Source organism: Salminus brasiliensis, chromosome 14 (genome assembly GCF_030463535.1).
Source record: "Salminus brasiliensis chromosome 14, fSalBra1.hap2, whole genome shotgun sequence".
Taxonomy (NCBI): Eukaryota; Metazoa; Chordata; class Actinopteri; order Characiformes; family Bryconidae; genus Salminus; species Salminus brasiliensis.
This window is the reverse complement of record NC_132891.1, coordinates 9,896,819-9,920,973: the sequence shown is the minus strand read 5'-3', so window position 1 is coordinate 9,920,973 and position 24,155 is coordinate 9,896,819. Positions and strand designations below refer to the sequence as shown.

At 40.2% G+C, this 24,155-nt stretch overlaps 1 protein-coding gene across 1 annotated transcript; it reads right to left on the bottom strand.

The window, feature by feature from the left end:
• On the bottom strand, positions 1-15,455 carry cables2a (Cdk5 and Abl enzyme substrate 2a). Its single transcript, XM_072696696.1, has 9 exons — positions 14,929-15,455; positions 11,226-11,315; positions 8,837-8,914; positions 7,343-7,442; positions 7,056-7,224; positions 5,110-5,207; positions 4,656-4,762; positions 3,182-3,386; positions 1-2,664 (listed from the first exon to the last, which is right to left on the bottom strand). Exons 1-9 carry the CDS (start codon positions 15,453-15,455, stop codon positions 2,524-2,526), a joined length of 1,515 nt encoding a protein of 504 aa, XP_072552797.1. The 3' UTR covers positions 1-2,523.
• Positions 15,456-24,155: the final 8,700 nt, after the last annotated feature.

The following is a 24,155-nucleotide window of genomic DNA, read 5'->3' as shown; positions in this document are numbered from 1 at the left end:
TCCAAACATCACAAAAACATTACACTGTGTCGTTGTAAAGAGACTAAACTACCACTTCAAGTCGTACCAAACCAAGACCCTTTCGTACACAAAATAGAGATATGTTCACAAGAGTAGCTCAGTCATTTCTCATTGTGCTGCATCTGACAGAAAATCCTTCACAGTGCATGTACAATCTCAGACCAGCGGATACGATGTACAATGGAACTGTCCGAGACGATGGGCAGAGCCTGTATACACTGATATGAAGACTCATGGCATGGCAGCAAAAGGATCAATGTAATAAACAAGGCACTTAATGCTGCAGTAATAACAGTGTGCACTCTGAGGATCTACGTTAAAATAAATAGCTAAGTTCTGAAAGACTTCACAACAGAGTTAAAAATGCTTCTCTTTTGAATGAAAGAACATACAAACATTTGTAAAGAGTGCTAGCGACATCAGCCAGTCACGCTCCCTGAGGGAAAAGAAAAATAGGACACTACTGTCACAGTCAGTCCCTGCCAGCTTCACCACTAGAGGGCTGTGTAGCTCAAACCAGTAAAACATACAGTCAATGTTCTGTCATTTTCTAAAGGTTGGTTCACAGCTGAATGCATATGAAGAAAAAAAAAAACTGTACCACACAAATTACACCACCGTCATCCATGGCACTGAGATACCATGGTGCTGTTAAGCTACAATATCAAGGCTATCTGAAGGTCCAAAAAAAAAACAAAAAAAACAAGCAAGCATGTGCACAGCTTACAGTAAATAGACAGGACACACACACAGAGAATCACACCCGGAACATGACAATACAACAGAGACTGAAGCACTGAAGGGAAAGTCTCCCCTCTATTATTGAACACGCACAGTATAGTGAATGTAGATCTACTGTTTTTCTTTTTGCCATCCAGTGTTTGGACTAACCACTAACTCTGCCCCTATTATTCAGTGGCAAGTACACACACACACACACACACACACACACACACACACACACACACACACACACACACACACACACACACACACACACACACACACACACACACACACACACACACACACACACACAGAGAGAGAGAGAGAACATTGCAGCGTCCACAAAACATTCGATCATGCAATTCCCACAGAGCAATAAATACTGGAAGTTTCCATCTCGAGTGAAAGTCCTTTGTGCAATACAGTTACGTGAAATAATGTGCACTGAATCACATCAGCGCAAATAAATAGCTTCTATTGCTAACGTGACTGAACTGGCGTGTAAATAAACGTGCCAAAAAATAAAACTACTGGGCCCATTAAATAATAGCGTATCTGTTTTGGACTGATATTGGTCAAAAATAAAATACTGGACCAAATTTAGAAAGGATAAAACCAGAATAAATAAATAATAATAAAACAAATAAATAAAAAGATTTCATAACTGTACCACAAAAAAAAAATCACAGTGGATGGCTTCCATTTAAAATAGCTTCTTATTGAGAGTTTCCCAGTGATGCCATGAGTCCAAGAGGGCCTAAATGCCTGTGCTCTGTTTGAGTGGGTAGAACAGTTCACCAACCAAGTCATGCTAGACAACAAGGTTATGTAGTGCCAATAGTGCTCTTCTGCAAGCATGTTGAGCTGTCCAATAACAATGCATTAGTGGCAGTTCAGGAAGATACAGTAGCCTTGCAGAGAGGGTGAAGCAAGCAATGTGTAACTGGATTGGTATTGGTAACCACCAGGTATATATATTTATTTTGGTGGGATATTCTTCCATCCCATCCCATCCCCTTCCATCCCTGTTCTTTATGGAACCAAAAGGTGGTTCCTCTGTGGCATCGCTCCACAGCACTCTTTTTGGCACATTTATTTTGAAGAGAGTGAAAAACTTCTTCACAACATTACACACACTGGTTCAGCTCCTCACAACATTTCACTGCACAATCACAACCTAGTCTGTTGAAATGAAAACAGAACGGCACAAATAACGTGCCTGGTAAACGTCATCTCTAACGTAGAGTGCTCAGCTGGATTTGATTCAGAACGCCGCACATTCCTCACAGCGAGGACCTTAATAGAAAAAAAAGTGTGTTACACCACCTCTAATAAGAAAAACTCCCAATCAGTCTTCATTCACAACGCCTGCAGTCAGAATCTGTATGATATATAAATACAGTAGGAGATAAATAACATGGCACATTAAGAAAAATTATCATTGCTTTAAAAAGTCAAAAGTAAAATTGAGATAAAAAAAAAAAAAAACATTAAAAATACAAATTTGATACGTTTGATAAACTGCACGCTTTATGATTGACCACAGTATGTCAACCTCCAAACTAACCGTCACACCAAACAAAACCGGATTTGTCAGTTATGAGGGTTGAAGTAACACGGAAGACGGAAAGTGCTTTTTGGACTCGTGACTGATAAGGTTGCTGGACACAGCTGAAAGTCCTCTGGTCTGAGTCTTCTATTATACAACACAAGCTGCAGCTCCTCAGCATTCTCCTCAGGACCCTCAGCCCTGGGGAGCCTGGATTTTCTTTGGTCCTAGACCTGCTGCACCAGTCTGCGATAGTGTGGCATGACCTTGCTGTCCGGGAGGTAGAGTGCCATCTCCAAAGCAACCAGCACAGGAAACTCCAAAGGAATCAGCTCCCGCCGGCTTATTCGAAAACGCTCCTCCAGCTTCTGCTCAGGAATAAACACAGATGGCAAAAGAAAAACAATTCATTAAGTACTATTAAGAAATATAGAAACAAGCAGGCAAACAAATGGCCACAACCACACATTATCTGTACAATGCATCTCCAAAACAGCCAATTTACAGAAGAAGGAAGTAAAAAAATTCAAATGAAAAAACATTTCTATTAGCCCATTCGATAAGTTTAAATGATGTTAAAGTCATAAATGACAATATTGAGAGACAAGGTTTTTTTCTGGATGGTGATGAAATATTCCTGACATATATAAAATATATGAAATATAAATAGATATCAAACAGAATTCGGTTATATCAAAGCCTCTGAAACCTGTTGCTTTACACAGTGTGGCAAACATTTATATCTCATTTATATCTCTACATTACAATCTACTTAACTAAGTAGTAAGTTGCCTTATTTTGTTTACTACGCAAAACAAGTAAATCTTTAGGCCATCAGACCCAATCAGCAGTCTCAGTGTTTCCACTTGGACCAGCGGCACTTACATCTATCAGCTGTTTGACCTCCAGCTTCTTAAGGTCACTGCTGATCTTGGCAGCCAGTAGCACGCAGACAGCAGACACGAGCTTTCTGTTGTGCTTGTTCAGTCGACCCTGCAGGACCAGCTTCTCAAAGTACACATAGGCCATCGCTATGGTAACCGGCTGCAGACCACACTCCTCGCTCACGGCACGCATCTCCCTTTTCAAACTGAGTTACAGGTAAAGGTCAAACGCATGCAGTTTTGAGAAGTTAGACAACCGTGAACAGTTCCATTTCTATTACCTACTACACATCTACATTTCACGGATACAGTCGTGTTAAAAACCTTAAAACTTATTTAAACATCTGGACAATAGATCTTCATTTGAACAATATTGAGAGATGGAGGTAATATAACTAAACACAGCAAACTCTCCGTAATGTCTTTTTAAAAATTAGAAATCAAGTGCAGCACGTCCGCAGAGAGGATTTTGGAGGAGACTGGTCAATTCTTAACCTGCGATTCTTCTTGTCTGTGCTGGTGTTCCTGTGAACTTGTAAAATGTCATCAGTTGCAGGCCAAGTACTGCTCCATTCACAAATTTACATCCAGCAATATAATGTACTAATGTATATAATGTACTAACCTCTATTCTATCAACAGGAAGTGATGATTGTGTTCCTACGCCGACACACACACTGCAAGCTCTTTATGTAATGTGGATTTAGTGTGAACTTTTAGACTTATCTGTACTACATACTCAAAAACTGGTTATTGTTAGTAAATAGTGTGCAATTGGGACGCAACCTTAGCTTGGTTTGCTCTTGATTGTTGTAGTGAAAGTATCACCATATTAAGAACATTTAAGACAATTACAAATGTAAAATAGATATATCAAACATAGAATTCTGTCATATTAAAGCCTCCGAAACCCCAGCTGTGCTTTACACAGTGTGGCAAACATTTATATCTCATTTATATCTCTACATTACAATCTACTTGTAGTGAAAGTATCACCATGTTAAGAACATTTAAGACAATTGCAAACATGGCCAAGTCAGGCTGTCCAAGTTCAGTCCAAAAGCAGACCACAAAGTGCGTAAAAAACGTCTCCAGGCAGCTCTTGCCACAGCTGATGTCAAAGTACATGAGTCTACAATCAGATAGAGACCGTAGAAGTCGGACTTCCATGAGAGGTGTGTCAAGACTAAAATGTGCCAGAACACCACTGGAACAATGTTGAATCTTGTCCTGGTGTTTTTTCCACATTTGCATTTCCATTAATCACATTTTACAACTGAATTTTAAAAGATAATTATTCAGTTCAATGTGTTTAGTTATATTACCTCCATCTTTCAACATTGTTCAAATTATGAAGATTAAATCTCCAGATATTTAAATATGTTTGATGTCCTCATTTTTCATATGACTCTATATTACACAGATGCATTATGGCTGCACAATATCCCCAAAATAACCATAGGAAGATACCATACCTTCTAATCTTGCTCAGGGTCAGCTTTATGTGGGGAAACTTTTCTCTGAAGGTCTCATTCATGTCCTTCTTCAGGTCAGATGGTTTCACATATTCAATAACAGTTGTCTGGAAGACATGAAAAACATTTATTTTAGGACATTTAAAGGGCGCAAAATTTCCCATTTATTGGTACTGAGAGACTAAAATACAGGCCGTTTCTAGTTTACAATGCCTCACACTATCAGCAAGACCATTACTGCAGTGCACCGAGTCACACCAGCATAGTTTATAACTTTTGGCCTCGAGCCTTATAGCTACTTTTTTCTGGTCTTGTGATCTACAGCTGACGTGGTCATAAACAGAGTCTGCTAATTGTTTAAAGAAAGCCTGATAAAGCACTGTGATATGATTATTTGGGAATACTTACAGTTAGGCTACGTGCTTATAAGACACTATCGAGTTAGGAAGCTTACCACGTAGGAGGCAAAGATTAGGACCCTTTTGTGCTTTCCACAAGGCCACTGGGGGTCACTCAGAAAATTGGGGTCATAGTCCGTCAGCTCTTCCACACCTGGTAATCACAGGACACAACAGAAACTCAGGCGTGTTAATAAACAGCAGTTTCATTGTCTTAGTATTATTTTAACACAGTTTGTATCAATTATGAAAACAATGCAAGTTGCACAGTTGAAATACACTTTGTTTGAACAGATATGATAATGTGTAAAGGACAAAGATTACATTAATACACACACTAATATAGGTTTTGGTTCCTTTATCTTTTAACTACTACTGCTGCTAATAGAAAATAATAACAGCAGCATATTTTCTTTTGTTCATTTTTGAGGTGGCCCCTGGCATCGAAGTGTACGCACAATCAAGCACTGGAGACAATCACAGTGCACCGAGTTAAAACCTAGGGCCTTATCTTACACCCTGCACAAGACACGTTGCGATGCTCATTGCTATCTTACACTCCACCAACAGTCTATTTTCACTTCTTCTGCCTGCAACATTCAAATAGCAACAGTGCTTGCAAATATATCTACGCTGATGGGTGTGGTGGTCTCGAAATGAGGTGGATTCAGGTAGATTTCTGGCGTATTGCTATCTTAGCAATGGTAAAGACAGGGGCGCCACTGACTGAAAACAACCTCAGCAGACATCAACAGTAAGACATCCATTGCTATCTTGGCAGTGAATTGTCAACACAGGCGCGTCCCCAACTTGCACACACCCCCGCTTTGCACCACTGAAATAGCAATCCGCCAAAGTCCGACCGCACCTGGCTCATAAAGGTAAAGGCGAGTGGTACACTGATTGTTTTTTTGCACGTTATGCCTACAACACACCCATGAACTATGTGAGGTCATATCGCCCAGCACTGGAATACCCTAAAATTTATATCGTAACATACAGTCAGTCTGCCTGCAGCACCCGCATTCAACCAAGGGTTTCTGTCATGTGCCATCCTACATTAATACTACATTTCTAGCAGTTCTGACCTGACATAGCATGCAAAGCTCAATTAAGTTCATGTATAGGAATACTACTGTTTACGGTTTTGCTTAATGGTTTGCATGAAATAACTTAAAAAACTCATACAGCACTGGTTTAAAAACTGTTGTTCATTCATTATTGTAACTGTGAGCTCTTACTCTTAACTGTCACAAGGCACCGCTCCCATATGTCACAGCAATACAGGCTAAACTGATACAATTGAAGTAAAAAGACATCATTAAAAAAGGAATAGCGATCTTACATTTAGCATCAGAACAATATGGTAAAACACCATGTAATACACAGAAACCAAAACCATAAAGAGTTCTCCACCTCCAGTACTACAATACCATGTAGGGGCATAAAGATTTACATAATTCATAACTTCCAATACAATACAGCGGTTCAATTCAATTTAATAGAGCAAATAAAAGTGCTTGAAAATATGCTTTATGTTAATTGCCAGTTTATTTGTAAACTCAGTATTTAATAAGTACAATATTTTAAAATGATGTGCTAGACCAAGAGTGGGCACCTAAGGGCCAAAGTCTAGCACAGTTTGCTGATTTTCCAAGTGAGATGCATCAGCCCTCCTCTGTACTAGACACCAATGTTAGCTCGAACACAATGGAAGGATGGTGAGCCCTCATTCTGGTCTAGTTTGTTTAAGCTTTGCATTTGTTTGTTTAACTCAATGCAGGATTTAAAGGAGCTTTCATTTGCTCCAGTCGGTTGAATGGACTGTCCATTACCTGTATGTAACATGAGAGGCTGGTTTTGAGTGATATAATATGATATCTGAATCTCAATATGATATGATGCTGAATAGTGACACTTTTGTTTATTTATTTATTTATTTACTTACTTACTTATTTAAATGCCTGCTTTTATGTGTGCTTTCATAATCTGAGCAACATACCAGACTCTTGTCCAATGGCGCTGCTGAGACGAGATGGGGTGAAGTTCTTCTGGCCATTAATCCAGTTTCGGGGCATGGGCGTCTGCACTGTACTTGCTTCCAGGGGTGCGCTGCTTTTTTGTCTGACTAGGGCATTAGTAGGGAGGAGAAACCGGGCATATGATACTGTCTGTAGAAGACAAACACACAAACATCAGGGATGCATGAGAGATAAGTACAGAAAAAAAGACATAACATAGTAGGAATGTAAATAAAGCCACATGATCTATCGCCAACTCTCCTCTTACCTTGCCGAAAGCCCCCAGTTCCACGCCCTCTAGCACAGGAGCCATATCAGCTGCTCCCCCCGACGGATGCCTCTGTCTCGGTGCTTCCAGTTTTGAGTCGCTGTGATAGACGGGCATCTAATCAGTTACCTCACTAATGATACACACTGTGGTCAACTGTAGTTGCCTATTGCAGTTCAGATGCTGAGATAGAGAGGGTTACTAGAAAAGGCACTGCAGCTGTTTATCTGAAATAAGAGTCACTGGCACAGCCTGTTGGTGCACCAGCTGTTCAGGCTGATCTTTCGCCGATTACCCAGACCCAGACTGCTCGTTTATCAACAAACGATTGAGGGCGATTGTTATTCTGATTAAACTGAATGTGAAAAAAAGCCTGTGGGGTTTTGAGAAGGCACTGTGTTCATGGAGACGAAATAAGGCACTTAGGGTATACAAAGAAGTTACTTGATTCTATTGTATGAATGATGGCAATGGAGAATGTGACAGGTGTGGACAAATCAATGCATATTCTGATTTAAATGTGACCTGATAACTAATTTATAGGAACATTTTATTATATTTGAATGACAATTTGGCATTGCTGCATTGGCAATACATTTCCAATCTAATGTTGATCCCATGATGTGATAAGAATTAGGCCTACCTTTAACTGACAGTTGATCCTGGCAATATTAGATTCAAAGTCTTCAAGGAGTATTCTGGTCAAATACACTTGTTTTTGGGTTTATCTTGTTTTTATGGGTCTATCCATTATCTCCCCAATTTGGATGGGCAATTACCCAACCCGTACATATTCTTACCAAAACGTAATTCCAACACACGCCTCCTCCAACACATGCATAGCCAGCCAGCGCCTCATTTTCCAAACTGCCGCAGATGTAACGTCAGAGAAAAGAGCCAGTTACCCGGCTCTGATGCATCGGCCAGCACTGCACTGGAGTGACGTGGGGACAAAGTACCATCTACTCACTTTGGAGAGAGCCAATTGTGCTCGCTCTGGGCCCCAGTTGCTGACGACTAACAGAATGACCAGAATTCGAACTAGCGATCCTTTAGTCACATTGACCACAATAACACCAAGTTTTAATATGTAAATATACTGTATATTTTTTACATATTTTTTCTTTTTTTTTTTTAACAGATCAATTTTATCGAAGTTTATTATGTATATAAACTTGATAGACGCCTTAATTAAGGTCTGTGTGAGGTCATTCTTGGTCACCACATCTTACTTCATTCAATAAAAAAAGCAATAAAACCGTAAACATACCAGAATACTCCTCTAGGGCTTTTAATCTAATTGAAAAAACTGATCAGGGGTCAATTTACAGTTAAAAGCAATCCTTAACATCATGGGATCAATATCAGATTTACCAGTTGAGGGTGCTCTGAATTAAAACCAGCCTATGGGGCTATTGATTTGTCCATCCCTGGTGGGTGTTTTCATGTTATGTAATGAATGACGTTGTGTGGCTGTCTGCAGGAGCTCAGTACCTGATGTGAAAGCTCTCTCCATAGGGCAGTACAGAGAAAGCAGCACACAGAGACCTCTTAGCACAGATCAGAACAATCCTGCAGGACACAGACACACAGCATGTACACAGAAGAGACAGTGTCAGACCTTTGATACACTACCCGGTAACACACACACGTACAGACACACAGACACACACACACACACACTTGAATTATTGGACCTATAAGTTCTTAAATCTATCTATTTTTTTTTAGGTGGGGAGCACATTGAAAATTTAATTTTCTGTTATGTTGCCTCTCACTTTGTTGATGAAGTAGGGGTGGAGGATATGGTAAAAATATAATGCTCTGTGAGCCCCTTCTAAACTTGTACAGGCTGCTACAGATCAGCCCATTTCACCCACAAGTACAGTCAAGTACACATCAAGCTCCATGTCAAACACTGCATGTCAATGAACTGACTGAGAGATGCTGTCATTGTGAGAAATCTGGCTCACGCTACAGACTCAGCCAAGCAATACTATCCATCACAGACCTTAAAAATTCCCAACTCACGATGCAAATGTCACAGAAAATTCTTGATCTGCAGAGCACTAAAGATTTATGTAACAGCTGAACTATTGCAGAATTGACTCAGCAGTGAAAATCAGTGTGACCGGCTCATCTCTGAATAAATGCGCTAAATAAAAGAGCTGGATTACAGCAGCGAGAAAAGCCTAAATCCCACTTGTGCAAAATAAAACCAAATAAGACATTTCTTTGTGTTTGTTTCTTGGGACAATGTAGGGTATGTGCTCCTCCGACAGGTTGCTAGGAGGCATGAACAATAACAAGCCCAGCAGGTCAGCAGCTAGTGACAGACTGCGCTGGATGAGGATGAAGGGCACACATTACACTCTGCTGATGCCATGGGGCTGAGGATATGAATGAGAAATATCAACACTGTGAAGTTCATGCTTGGCAGTGTGTTCAGGGCTGGTGACAATGGGGTTTTAGACAGTCAATCTTTTGCAAGCAAATAAGACCAAAGGCTTAGACCAGATTAGGTTTAAATATTACAGCAGAAACGGTGACGTGTAAACTGCGGATAAAAGATAACAAAGAGGGAACATGGGGTAACAGACAGAAGCAGGGCTGCATTGATCAATGAAACTAAATTACTCCATTTAACACAAATTTACAGTCTCAATGAATCGACTGACTGGACAACCCTATTCTATATTAATTACAGCACATACCGCACAACCGAATGAACCAATAGACTTTCAGTGTTTGTATCTTTATTTTTATTTATTATCTAAAGTTTTAAATATTTTTTGTAGTTTAGGATCTTTACTTCTGTACAGTCTAATTTTGCTTTCTACTGTCAATCAAATAATCTGTACATTACTGATTACTGAAAGTAACAGCCATAGAAGGAAGATTCTGCAGGTACTACATTGTACAGGTCTGCGTCTGGACAAAAATAAAGGGACTACAGGAGAACTGGTCTAGTCTACATCAGGAAACTAGGAATAGTGTTTAGTAAATCAGTAGATTAGTATGAAAAATATGAAAACAGTGTCAATAGACACAAAATAATCATTAATCTAAGCTGGGGTTTATTTTAAGAAGATTCTTTTAAGATTCCTTTAATTCACCATTTAAATTTGCCAGCAGGTAAAGCTCTAAATGAGTTGAGAACCCAGATCAGACAGTTATTTATCTAATGATTATAAAATAATAAAAAAAAAGCTGGGTCCACAGAGTCTCTGTGAGCCTACCTGAGAATACATTTAAACCACGATGGAAAGGTTTTTGATGGTCCATCATAATTGTAACAGTAGATGCCTTGCTCAAGTTTTCATTGATTTCAAGTAGGAGTATAAACTCTTAGCAAGATGGAATTTATTCTGTACAGTAAAAGTGGAACCTCTTGAGTGTTATACAGAGCCATCGTTAATACACTCTCCATAAAATTTCATTTTCCATCATAGTTAAGAAACATTTAACCAGGCAAAGAACTATTTCAGCATTCAGGTGTCTCTTTAGAATTGTCATGGTTGTATACAGATCAGTTATCTATACTACAAAAACCCTTGAAGAACCCCCTCTTTTTAAGGGTGTATGCAAATCATATTTATCTGACCACTTAATATCCCATGTTTATCACTATGTTGGATGGAACTGCAGTAGTTGTTTTGCCCTGCTAATGTATAAGATGTCTTTACAACGAGAGCATGTTCCTTCATGTCAGAGCTGGAATGCTGTATAGACGTACTGAGCCTGTCTACTGTGACAATTCAGCTTTCGTCAGAGAGCAGAAACATACAATAATACAAAGCTTCAAATAGGCTGTGTGTGTCATGAGCAGACTCATGCTGCTCTTATTTGGCAAACTCCCACCGTCTCACACTTGCTGACTCACCTGCTGCCTCGGGTGTCATACTGCCTCATGTTCTTGATGAAATGCACCTTCTTGGCCCGGGGCCCTGGAGACCCTGACTGGTTACGCGTTCTGCAACAAAACAGCAAAGACCCGTCACACAGGAAATGAATATACATGTGAAGCAATGAATCACTAAAAGTTTGATTTAACCTCGTTTTAAAGTTTGAGTCACTCAATTTAATGATGATATGGTAACCTTTTTTTATACGATTCATATGATTAAAAGGGACCCATCGAATGGAAATGTATTTACATACTGACACATAACCATGTCTGAAAGTCCATACAGCTTTCATTATCCATATATGGCAGGTAACCTTCAGAAACAGCCTACGGTCACAAAAAACAACACTTACATTACTGTATATTCGCCTATTTAGGTGACAACAGTTTATCACTGTCCATTCACACTGAAGGTATAAGGACTATTTCAACCCAGAGCTGCTTTTTTTTTTTTTTTTTTTACTATAGCACAACACAGGACAGCCAATTGGAACAAGCATAATTTACATATACATGTCTTAAAGGTACAGCCACAAAACCAACCTTTTATTCCATAGGATAAAAAAAACTGTTGAAAATGGTCATTTAACCACATACACTCTTTTTAAGCTAGCCTGTGGAAAGCTTGGTTCTCACTGCAAATTTGTCAAACTAGAATGAACTGCCTAATTCCCCTCCTTTAGGTGTTGCTGCACAGTAGAACAGTGCACCACCCCTCCAGAGTCTGCTAAATCATCCTGAAAGTCTTTTACAGTCAAACAGGGCTTCAGATTTGCTATTCAAGCAGTCCTACAAACTGAATGCACGTTAAAATAACATAGGTAAAGATTTTACCTTTTATTTTTATTTTTATTAAGTAATTCTGCACCACTTCTATTGATCCAGCTTTTGATCAAATTTTGGTAAGACTCCTGTCCTTTCAGATGTTTTACTTACTTTTATCACTTTGCATTCATTCCATTGCTCTGGATATTCATCTGTTACCAGACTTCATGTAAACATAGGCCTAAATATGTACCCAGTACAGAGGTACTCACAAATCATCTTTACGTGTTAGCGCTGACCAGCTTTTGTGTGGCTGTTATCACAGAGGAGAAATTGGATCCACTCTGAGATGTAACAGAAGCACCAGCCCAGTCCAACAAGTTCCTCTGAGACCTTATATAAGGACATGATAATCTGTTTTCTGAATGAAGCACAGAGGCAGATAAAATGAGTTAGGAGATTAACAGATGGGAACATAAGGCCAGGCTAAACCTTATAGAAGGCTTGATTTGCTGAAGCTGTAATGGACTACTAATCCATGCTCAATGATCTGATTCACTAGGCCCTCTCAAAGCTGTCAATCATCTGTCATTATCCGTTTTGGACTGCAAATAAAATAGCTATATTTGCATTGTAGATCCCCTGTGACCCATGGTTCTTATTACCACCACCACAATTTGATATGTTTACATATCACATACAACTGTCCGAAATAATGATAAAAAATACATTTTAGAAATGTACTGTTTTTACTGGTGTCAGTAGTACATGTTTAATTACACTAAACTATACACCACTACACTATACTGTGCCATGCAAAAAGTGTGGGGACCCTGGCCAAAATGTGTTACTTTGAATAGCTAAGCAATTATAACATTAAAAATAATAAAAAAGGAATAAGACTCAAATCAAAAGTTTGGGCACACTGCAAGGCCAGGACGCTTTTTGTAATCTCTTTCAATTCTTGTTTTTATAAGAATTTCATCCACTCTTTTCCAAACATATCCCAAAAAGCTGTATTTTAACTTCACATCAGTCCACAGGACATCCCAAATGCAGCAGGTTTGCTTAGATTTTATTTCTAAAAAACTTCTGACAGTGAATTTTGTGGACGCAGGACAGGTTTTCCTCTTATGACTCTTTCAATAACGTCATACACATGCAGGTGTTGCTGCACAGTAGAACAGTGTTCCACCCCTCCAGAGTCTGCTACATCTTCCAGAAGGTATTCTGCAGTCGAACAGGGATTTTGACCATTCTAGCAATCCTACGATGAGTTCTCTTGGAAAGTTTTCTTGGCAATTATTTTCATTTCCAGAGTGCTAGGCAGCTGCATAAAGGAGGTTTAAAGCAACACTATGGAGAATTGCTATGTCTTACTCTCGGGCTTCCCCTACAAATGGGAAGTGTTCTTTAAGCTTCTTAAACTGAGAGATACAGGATCCTCACATAAAGTGAAAGAAGCATGCTGGATTTTACACAAATGTGTTTCATAGCATTACGCAGTTCACGTGAGCATCATCCTGCCTACTTCTCCAAAATGACATACTGCAGTTAGCAGCGTGCCGAGCTCGGAATAGCAAGGGCAGCAACGCTTTTCTCCATGTTACACAATTTTAAACCTGTTATTTTACTTTTTTGTCACTTTTTTCACCATCGTGTTGCTTTAAGGAACTGAGGATTCGAGCTTAGAAATTAGCGTCACCTGGCCTTTGCTAATGATGACTGATGGTGAATAAGTCATAGCCTTAACAAGATCATTACATTTACATTACATTTAGCAGATCTTCTTATCCAGAGCGACTTATAAAAGTGCTTCACTGTTTCCACCGTTAGCTATATCCATAGCTAGTTTAGGCCAGGATGCAAAAGATACCTCAGATCAGATCTACAAAAGACAGTATGGAGACCACAATGCTCTGCACTACACTTCGCCAAAGTACTCTTGAAAGAGATGGGTCTTGCGTTTCAGTCTGCGTTTGAAGGCAGTAAGCGACTCTGCCGTTCAGACACCCAGAGGAAGTTCGTTCCATCACTTCCACCATCGCAGAATTAGGTCATTAAAGGTATCCGAGAGCTCTCTGGGGGTGCCCACATCTTTGGTGGCTTGTGGTGGTCCTTTTTTAATCACTTCAAAATGATACAAAACAAAAACTCACACACCAAGTGTGCTTAACTTGTTGAACTGTTGATTTTTCATCCTTATGCCTTTTGGAGATCAGTTCATCTTCTACTCACTGAACTATTTACAGTATCAGGGGTGCCCAAACCTGTGCATGCCTCTATACATAGCTACATACAGTACTGGACCATGCAGCTCCATTATCCCTGTAGCAATAAAAGCCTAGGATTAGTAATAAAACAAACCGGTATACAGCACTAACGAAAAATAAATAAATAACAAATAATAAAAGTGTACTGTAATTAAAACACGTTGAAATGCTCCAATCCGAAAATGAAAGCTATAAAGCTATAAAGACCCGGAAGTTTAGGTTTTCAGTGTTATGAAGACTAACTAACGTTAAATGAGAGGAAAACGAGCTTAAACCTGGACATCGTGAGTGTTTTAAGCTCGTAAGTCCCACACAGCCTGTCAGACACCCTCATTACCACAGACAGGGGAGTGACTGTGGCTCAGCGAGCATCAAATCTTAAGCAACGTCCAGACGAAACGCAGCCAGCACAGTCCTGAGCACCGAGACTGAGACTCTACCTACCTTACGTCCCTAAAAGCACACAAATAGGCGCCCAGTGGTGTCGAGCAGGTCGCTAGCTATCTGAACAAAAGCAGGATTTACTCCCCTTCTGTTATCAGTGGGGTTATTTTGGCTTAAATCGTCCGTTAAGCCGCACCGGCTCCCTTTCTGTTCGGTCGCCCGGGTCACCACACCAGCGGCCAGCACACTAAACTCACCGCTGCCGGAGATCCAGATGCGCCGGGTTGTAACTGGACGACACGACGGGTGATTTACCGGCGGGTAAATTGGGATTCTGAGGTCCAGAGGCTGGAGACAAGGGGAATCCCTGAGACGACGACGACAAAGGATCCAAAAACACATCGCTGCTCCCCTGACTTAACCCCGTTACAGTGTTGGGAAGCAGGGCCGGGGGAAAGGTGCTAGTCCTCGGTAAAGGAGCAACGTTCGTGCCTCCGCTGATTGGAGCTGACAGCTGGCTGAAGGCTCCGTAACTGCCTGCTGTATACAGCGGGGGAGCCGCCGCCGGTACGCCGGCCTCCACGCTCTGTTGCCCGTGTTCTCTGAGGCTGGCGGTTCCATTGCTGAGCGCTAACACTGGCCGCCCGTCTAAAGATATGTTGTTCAGAAATAACAGGGCCGCTTGTCTCCGCCGCGAATCCTTACTTTTTCGCACTTCTTTGTGTGCTGGCTTGGTTGTATTGCCGCCGGCACCAGCATGAGGACCGCAAGCAGCGGCCGCCATTCTACGAGTGACTTGGTGGCAGTGTGGAGCTCCGTTGACGGGGGGAGAATGTAGCAACGCCCAGGAGGCAGCTTATTGGTTGGGAGTTTTGAATTATTCATGAAAAGGAACGCTCGTCGAAAGCGGATTGGCTGGGAGATGCTTGAGCTTTATACTGGTAACAATAGTATGAATATTCATAAGAAAAGCAAGGAAATGTCAACGTATTCATATACAATCAATAAGTTTTAGCCCTATTTAAATACATTTAAATACAAGTTATACAAATAATTTACATATATTTTATTTGTATGAAATAAGCAACCTAGAGTCATTGCAGAGTGTCAAAAAGAGGACCTTCAGCTGTTTCCAATGTTATCAATGCTGGTTCAATGGGTCAACATGCTGCAATAAATCTCATTGTCATGATCTGGCTGCTGTTGTAATCCACATGAAATATGAAATGTTTTCATACTCAGCTAAAGAAGAAGGAAATTGCTTTATCAAATCCTCTTTTATAATCATATTATTAGTCTCAAAGTCACTTTGAGTGTTTATATAACAGAGTGCAGGTGGTAGATAAGCCAATATCTCTGCTCCTAAAAGAGAAGGATGCCACTAGTGCTTTAGTGTAGAAGCCGGTATTTCAGCGATTGCACCCATATCTGACCATGCACTCAATTGTGACAGTTTTTAGGTATATTCATTCATTGGCAGTTTGTCATTCACACACCATCTTTGTATCTGTTATCATCTCCATCTGTCAATGCTTTAACGTCAATACCTGCCGGCTAGATATATTTGGTTCTACCAGCCACAAATCTCCAGCCTGTAGTGGCTCTATGGTCATAAACTGACCCCTGATGGAGGTCTCGATTGTTAGTAACACAGATCATGCAGGTAAGAATTCAAGTGTTTCTAAAAATACACCTCCAAAGAACCAACAAGGTTGGTGTTTCTAATAAAGTGGCCAGTAAATGTACTTATAGCATTTATAGCAGTAAAACCCACGCTAACACAAAATATCTGGTCAATAATATCAGGTGGTTCATTTCCATTGATGGATGGGATCGAGGGTGACTCCTAAAATAGGTAGCAACACTTGGAATACAGCTAGTAAATCTGTACCCACAAAATGTGCCTGCATGGTTGATGTTTCTAATAAAATGGCCAGTGATTGCAGGTATAGGGTAGGCCTAATGATCATATAATGATGTATGTGTCAAGCTGTGTGACTGGGAGTTGGTTGCTCTACCTTAGGTGGGCATTAGTGATAGTAATACATTAAATTCTCATGTCCTCAAAGTTCACATTAAAAGTGTTCCATTCTTTTCCCTGCAAATATGCTTATCCTTGGAATTTGGCTTCATTCCTAGAAGTATTGATAGTATAAATGCAAGCTATTTTTAGTCTTGTTGTCCTATTACACTTCGGCAAGCCAGCAGGTACTGAATGTCAACATGACGTCAACAAGATGTTGGACTCGAACACCAGACAAACGTTCAGTACACCCACGTTATCATGGTGTATGGTGCGTTTGTCAGCAAAACACTAATGTGTACAGTGCATGTTGTCAAGGCCCTGGATGAGGAAACTATAGCTAGCCTACAGTGTGGATGCACAGTATTAAGTACATCCTATATATAAGCAGTGGTGGCTGAGTGGAGGGCAGTAGTGGTTTTAGAGGTTAATCCCATGGTTGTGGGTTTGATAACCAGGTCCCACAAGCTGCCACTCTTAGGCCTGTGAGCAAGGCCTCAAGCCACTCTTTCTGGCCATTCCAAGCCCTGAAGACATTCTTCAGGGGTTCTCTAAAAGTACTAAGTGACTAAGTCGGGTTTCTAAGTTGGGATATGTGAAGAGTTTCATTGTACTGTACAATAATTAATGTTATGAAATTTCCTGTATCCTGAACTCGACCAGATATGCACTGATATTGGGTGGCATTAGGAAAAATATATGACCTCCAATTAATAAAAAATAATGGTCAGTGTTGTTTATCTGTTCACTTTTAATAGCTATATCCCAACCAAGTCAGTAATATATGCTACTGGTTATAGTGTTGTGTTAAACTAAATATTTTTGCTATTAATCATAATTGATCAATGTATTGATTAATGTATGTGATGAAGTAATCTAGAGGATCCAAATGATCTGGGGGTATGCACACCATAAAAAATAAGTTTGCTAAGAAGTTTGCTTTATTCTTTGATGTTTAAAAAATGAGAGCTAGGGTTTAAAAGCTAAAGAGATTTTTAGATTATCCTGGATGATGCTGTAAAGAGGTAAAAGTCCAGACTTTAGGTTAAATAACTCAAATGACACAAAGTTGTTGTTAATGTGTTTATTAATAACAGAAAAAGTGGAGGTTGAGGGATGGGGTGGTGGGATGGGGTTAGGAATACAGAACATATGAATATATGACCAATAAATTGGAAAATATAGAAGAAAAATATATAAGAAATAATAAATTGTCCTTCTTCGTTGTCTCTAAGGACAACCCTGCTGTGATTTGCTGCATCACCCATCCTAACTAATGCTGCATTTGTCCATCCCTTCTTTAGCGTCCTTCTGTCTTTCTTTCTGACGCTTTTTCTCCAGTCGCCACTCCTTCTTTGCGTCTTTTAGTTTTTGCTTGAGCTCTTTTTTTTCTTGTCTATATATTTCTTTAACTATCTTCTTGTCTTCCTTTAACTGTTGCAGCTCTGTTTGTAGAGCTTCAATAGCCTGTTTTTTCTTTGCTTTCTCGTTGTCCTGCTTCTTTTTCTGAAAGTGGCTCAATAAGCGGCGAATCCATCCTCTCTGCATGGGAGGGATTGTAAAAATACAGGGTAAAGTAAGACTGGGCGTAAAAACCATTGACATAGACATCCCATAGACGTGCATAGACAATAAAACAAAACAACACAATTGCTATAATGTGCCAGTAATGCAGAAATGAAATATTCCCTAATAGCTGTGCTACACATATTTCTGAAGGACATATGCTCTTCATAGTCTTAAAAATAGGTTCTCTGAATGACAATGACAGTGAAAGCCTTTTGCCTTTACTGAAGAACACGTGAAGAACCTATTTCATTCCTCCACACTCTCTAGCAGCTTCTTATATCTCTGTGTGTGTTGCAATAGATAACACTGAGCTCTCACCTTTTTTGGAGCAGGATCCAATGTCTCACTCTGTCCATCACAGTTCTGCCTGTTGGTTTCTTCCAGAAACAGGACTTCCACACCATTCTCCAAATCATCCCCACTCTACAAGAGACAGAGCCAAATAAAAATGAACGTGTTTCCCAAAGATACTGTAAACCTTCAATCGTATGAAGGCAGAGAGGCAGAGAAGATATTTTTAGAATAATTCCACTAAAGAGAGATTGTCAATATGTCCCAAATGCTTTTAGGAAACTATAAGTGACACAGAATTAAAAGACTGTTTCTGGTCAGTATTACCGGGACTGCAGGACTGCAGGACTGCAGAACATCATGAGATACAGTGAATGTGTAGCACATCAACTACAGATTTTAACACAAACCCATAGAGGAGCAAAAGTCTTACCTGTGCCGCTGACACTGGCTTAAACTCATGACAGTCCAGCCTGTGAGAGCTGTCTGCCTCTTCAACCAGCACCAGGACTCTGCGGACTGGCTTGAAATGAGGGCCATTCAGGGTCTTCATGGTAGTGGGGGGATGTGGGGAGGATCCACCATGGTCTTCATTGGTAGATGAGAGCAATCTGCTGCCCTGCTCTGAAAACTCTGGCTGGCAAGTGGTCATGAGGTCTTCCCTCAGTGCTTCTTGTCCCTGTCCATGTTATCATGTTATCAAAGATTCCCGTTATGTAGATTGATACAGGAAGTTGGTGATACAGATACAATATAATCTAAGCAGCCAATCCCAGTCAGAACCAAGCAGCATCATTAATATGGGAATAGTTACATTACTTAACAAAAACTAAACACTCTAACAGCTACTCATATATGTGTGTGCTGCTTTAGGTAATACTAACTTCTTACCTGTATTTTAGGAGCAGTCTCCAGCATCTCCTTTTGAACATCAAAGTCCTGTCTACCTTCATCCAACGCCAGGTCCTTTAAGACATCGTCACACTACAAGAGGCAGAGGCAAAGACATGAACCAGTCTCCCACAGAACTTTAGACCTTTAATCATCTGGAGACAAAGAGGTAGAGCAGATTTAGATACGGCTGGATAAACTCTTACCTGTGCCGATGGCCCTGGCTTAAACTCCTCCTCAAAGTCCAGCCTGTCAGAAGCATCTGCCTCTTCAATCGGCACCAGAACTGGCCTGAACCGAGGATAAATGGGCGGATTTATGACGGTGGGGGGATGGATGAGGGAGCTGCTCAATCCCGTGTCTTTGTGCTCTGGAGACTCCGTGAGTAGAGCGGGCACACAGCCTTCCCCCTGTGCTTCCTGGCACTGTCCAGAAAAAAGTATTTTATAGTTATTATAGTATTTATAAAAAGTTATTAAAGGCAGTCAGTCTTACATACACTGCAATTAAAGCAGCCAAACCCAATCAGAACCAAACAGCATTACTAATATGTGAATAAATAAAAAAATTAAAATCATCTGTTAAAAACACTGAAGGCCATCCTGCACCTCTCCTTGACAAAAAGGGGGCTGACAGACACAGCATTTGCAGGAGCTCAATAAATCACCCTAATCATTCAGTGTGCTTTCCTTACCTTCTCAATAAGGGCTTTTAGCTTCGTCTCCAGGAACTCATGCTGCGAGCGCCGGAGTGCCAACCAGGGGTCTGGCTCCTCACCCTGCTTCTCCATACAGGCCTTTCTCAGCCCCTCAGTGCCCTTAAGGAAGAAACACCACCACAAGCACCTCTGCATATTTAGGCTAATCAATAATGTACTGTTTATTTTCTATCCTTTTAGGTTGAGATATATATTGTTTATATATATTAAATGTAAAAATTATGTTGGGAATGATGGAGACTTACACAAAAAGGTAGGAGACCGATGGAGTTGCCTGGACCATCAGAATACACCTGCAGATGAAATATATGTGACATATATCCCAACCATTTTCAAATATGAGACATTCATTTCAGCCATATATCAATAAAGCCTATATGTGTCACACATCTATTAAACAATATATGATAGAAAACTGTCTCTGTGTGTTTTTATGTCTAAACCTCAACTTTACAAGAGAAGGAAAAACCTTAAATCTAAATATTGTTTATTCTACTGGGATCTACTGGGTTTAATATGTGTAACAGTCTGATAGAGACTCACACAGAGAGGTGTGTGAACGGGGGAGTCCTTTGAACCACCAGAATCCACCTGTAAAATAAATATTATTTAATTTTAAGTGCTCTTGCTCTTGAATTTAGTCTAAAATAAGGGTCACTCATCTCCACTACAAAATGTACAATTTCTGTGCCTTATTATATTTGTTTGTATAAAATACTTTTGGCAGGGTAGATTTCACCCAGACATTTCTCATTATGCTCTACTTGTATAAACTGAAGGAAATTAAGCTTCTGAAACCACTTTTCACGCTTTCTAAGCTACAGATATTTGTTACAGTGTGGTCTATAGTATGTGAGGGTTTTCTTACTCATCAGTTAACTGCCAATTTTAGTATGTCAAATAAGGGGAATCACCAAACTGTGAAGATACGCATCCCCAATCTAACCTTCCTACACTAATAAAAGTACTTATGGTGCTGTAGTGTTTCAGTATGGTCGTATGTGGTTTTGGACACAGTTATATGACAGTGATTCCTCACTGCACCTTAATCATTCAGTGTGCTTTCCTTACCTTCTCAATAAGAGCTTTTAGCTTCGTCTCCAGGAACTCATGCTGCGAGCGCCGGAGAGCCAACCAGGGGTCTGGCCCCTCACCCTGCCATTCCATACAGGCCTTTCTCTGCCCCTCAGTGCCCTTCAGGAAGAAACACCACTTAGGATGACATACACTCTTTGTGCTGTAATGCTGTAATGTGGACTAAGCACCTCTGCATATTTAGCCTACCCAATAAGATACTGCTTACTTTCTGTCCTTTTAGGTGGAGATAACAGTGAGTGCTATTCACACCCCTAATAGGCCACTTTCATCTAAATGTGAGATTCTGTTGGGAATAACAGTCTGATAGAGACTCACACAAAAAGGCAGGAGAACGATGGAGTTGCCTGGACCATCAGAATCCACCTGCAGATGAAATATATGTGACATATATCCCAACCATTTTCAAATATGAGACATTCATTTCAGCCATATATCAATAAAGCATATATGTGTCACACATCTATTAAACAATATATGATTACATTGATTTATTTATGATTAGGACTGATAGAATTCCAACCTTACAAGAGAAGAAGAAAGCGTGTGGCTTCCTTCAATCTAAATATTGTTTATTCTACTGAGATCTACTGGGTTTAATATGTGTAACAGTCTGATAGAGACTCACACAGAGAGGTGTGTGAACGGGGGAGTCCTCTGAACCACCAGAATCCACCTGTAAAATAAATATTATTTAATTTTAAATGCTCTTGCTGGAGAATTTAGTCTAAAATGAGGGTCACTCATCTCCACTACAAAATGTACAATTTCTGTGCCTTATTATATTTGTTTATATAAAATACTTTTGGCAGGGTAGATTTCACCCAGACGTTTCTCACTATGCTCTACTTGTATAAACTGAAGGAAATTAAGCTTCTGACACCACTTTTCACGCTTTCTAAGCTACACATATTTGTTACAGTGTGGTTAACTGCCAATTTTAGTAAGTGTGTCAAAGCAGAGGAATCACCAAACTGTGAAGATACCCATCCCCAATCCTTCCTACACTAATAAAAGTACTTATGGTGCTGTAGTGTTTCAGTATGGTCGTATGTGGTTTTGGACACAGTTATATGACAGTGATTCCTCACTGCACCTTAATCATTCAGTGTGCTTTCCTTACCTTCTCTATAAGAGCTTTTAGCTTCGTCTCCAGGAACTCATGCTGCGAGCGCCGGAGAGCCAACCAGGGGTCTGGCCCCTCACCCTGCCATTCCATACAGGCCTTTCTCTGCCCCTCAGTGCCCTTCAGGAAGAAACACCACTTAGGATGACATACATTCTTTGTGCTGTAATGCTGTAATGTGGACTAAGCACCTCTGCATATTTAGGCTGACCAATAAGGTACTGCTTACTTTCTGTCCTTTTAGGTGGAGATATCAGTGAGTGCTATTCACACCCCTAATAGGCCACTTTCATCTAAATATTGTTTATTTATATATTGTTTATTAAATGTAAGATTCTGTTGGGAATAACAAGTCATAATAATAATAATAAAAAAATAATAATAAGTCTAATAGAGACTTACACAAAAAGGCAGGAGAGTGATGGAGTTGCCTGGACCATCAGAATCCACCTGCAGATGAAATATATGCGACATATATCCCAACCATTTTCAAATATGAGACATTCATTTCAGCCATATATCAATAAAGCCTATATGTGTCACACATCTATTAAACAATATATGATAGAAAACTGTCTCTGTGTGTTTTTATGTCTAAACCTCAACTTTACAAGAGAAGGAAAAACCTTAAATCTAAATATTGTTTATTCTACTGGGATCTACTGGGTTTAATATGTGTAACAGTCTGATAGAGACTCACACAGAGAGGTGTGTGAACGGGGGAGTCCTCTGAACCACCAGAATCCACCTGTAAAATGAACACTAGCTTTACTTCATGCAGGTCCAGCTGTGGCTTTATTTTTTGGTGCTCTTGCTCTGGAATTTAGTCTTAAATGTGGGAACTTTCTACTAACCTGAAGCGGAGGGACTCTGTACTGACGAGAATCCATAGCTGTGTGAAGACCGTGGGATAAGCTGATCCCCAGAAGGGTTTCTGAGAGCTGTTCAAATGATCAGCTAAACTGAAGGAGACGCAGTGGTAGAAATCTACTGTCGAAATGAATCGATAAGCTGCTCTAGGGTTGAAATAATGGATAATAACTTTATCGCAGTGAAAAGTGGCCGCCGTGCTCGAGCTCACCAACACACCGACTGAACATCTGACCAGAGAGGAATCTTTTTGAACGACGCGCGCTTTATGACGCCACGCGCGTCTCCAGACAGCGCGTTCTGGAGATGTGACGCCAGAGGAATGTGGTGATGCTTCACTGAGAGCAGTTCCCCTCTTTCTAACAGTGAAGACACCAATCAGCATCATGTACCGACCAGTACACACAGCAGTGTGCACATGCACACATCCATCATGTGCATCTGCTCTTGAAGTGCACCAGAAAATGATCTCTTGCACGTCTGATTAATACGTTTCCATAATAAACATTGTGAACAAATGAAATGTAGAAACATGGAGATTTAATATGTATCATGATAGAGGAGTTATGATTCAATATATTGTGATATATTGTAATACTGTAAGCAGGACAATATATTGTGATTTTTCAGATTTTTCATATCTATGCTCTGTGTGTCTTCGTTTTCCTTCTGCCAGTTTGTTTTGGTTTTCCCCTATGTGCTCTTGAACATGACTATGTTTGTGTCCCCTCTGGTCTCCACCCTAGCCCCGCCTTGTCGTTATTGTTCCCACACGTGCCTTCTTTGTAGCCCTGTCTGACTTTAGTTTGGTTGTCTAGTTATGCTTGTTTTTGTATCCTGTTTTGCTCTGTTTTGTTATTTCTATTAAACATATTCCTTGCATTTACCTCCACCTCCAAGA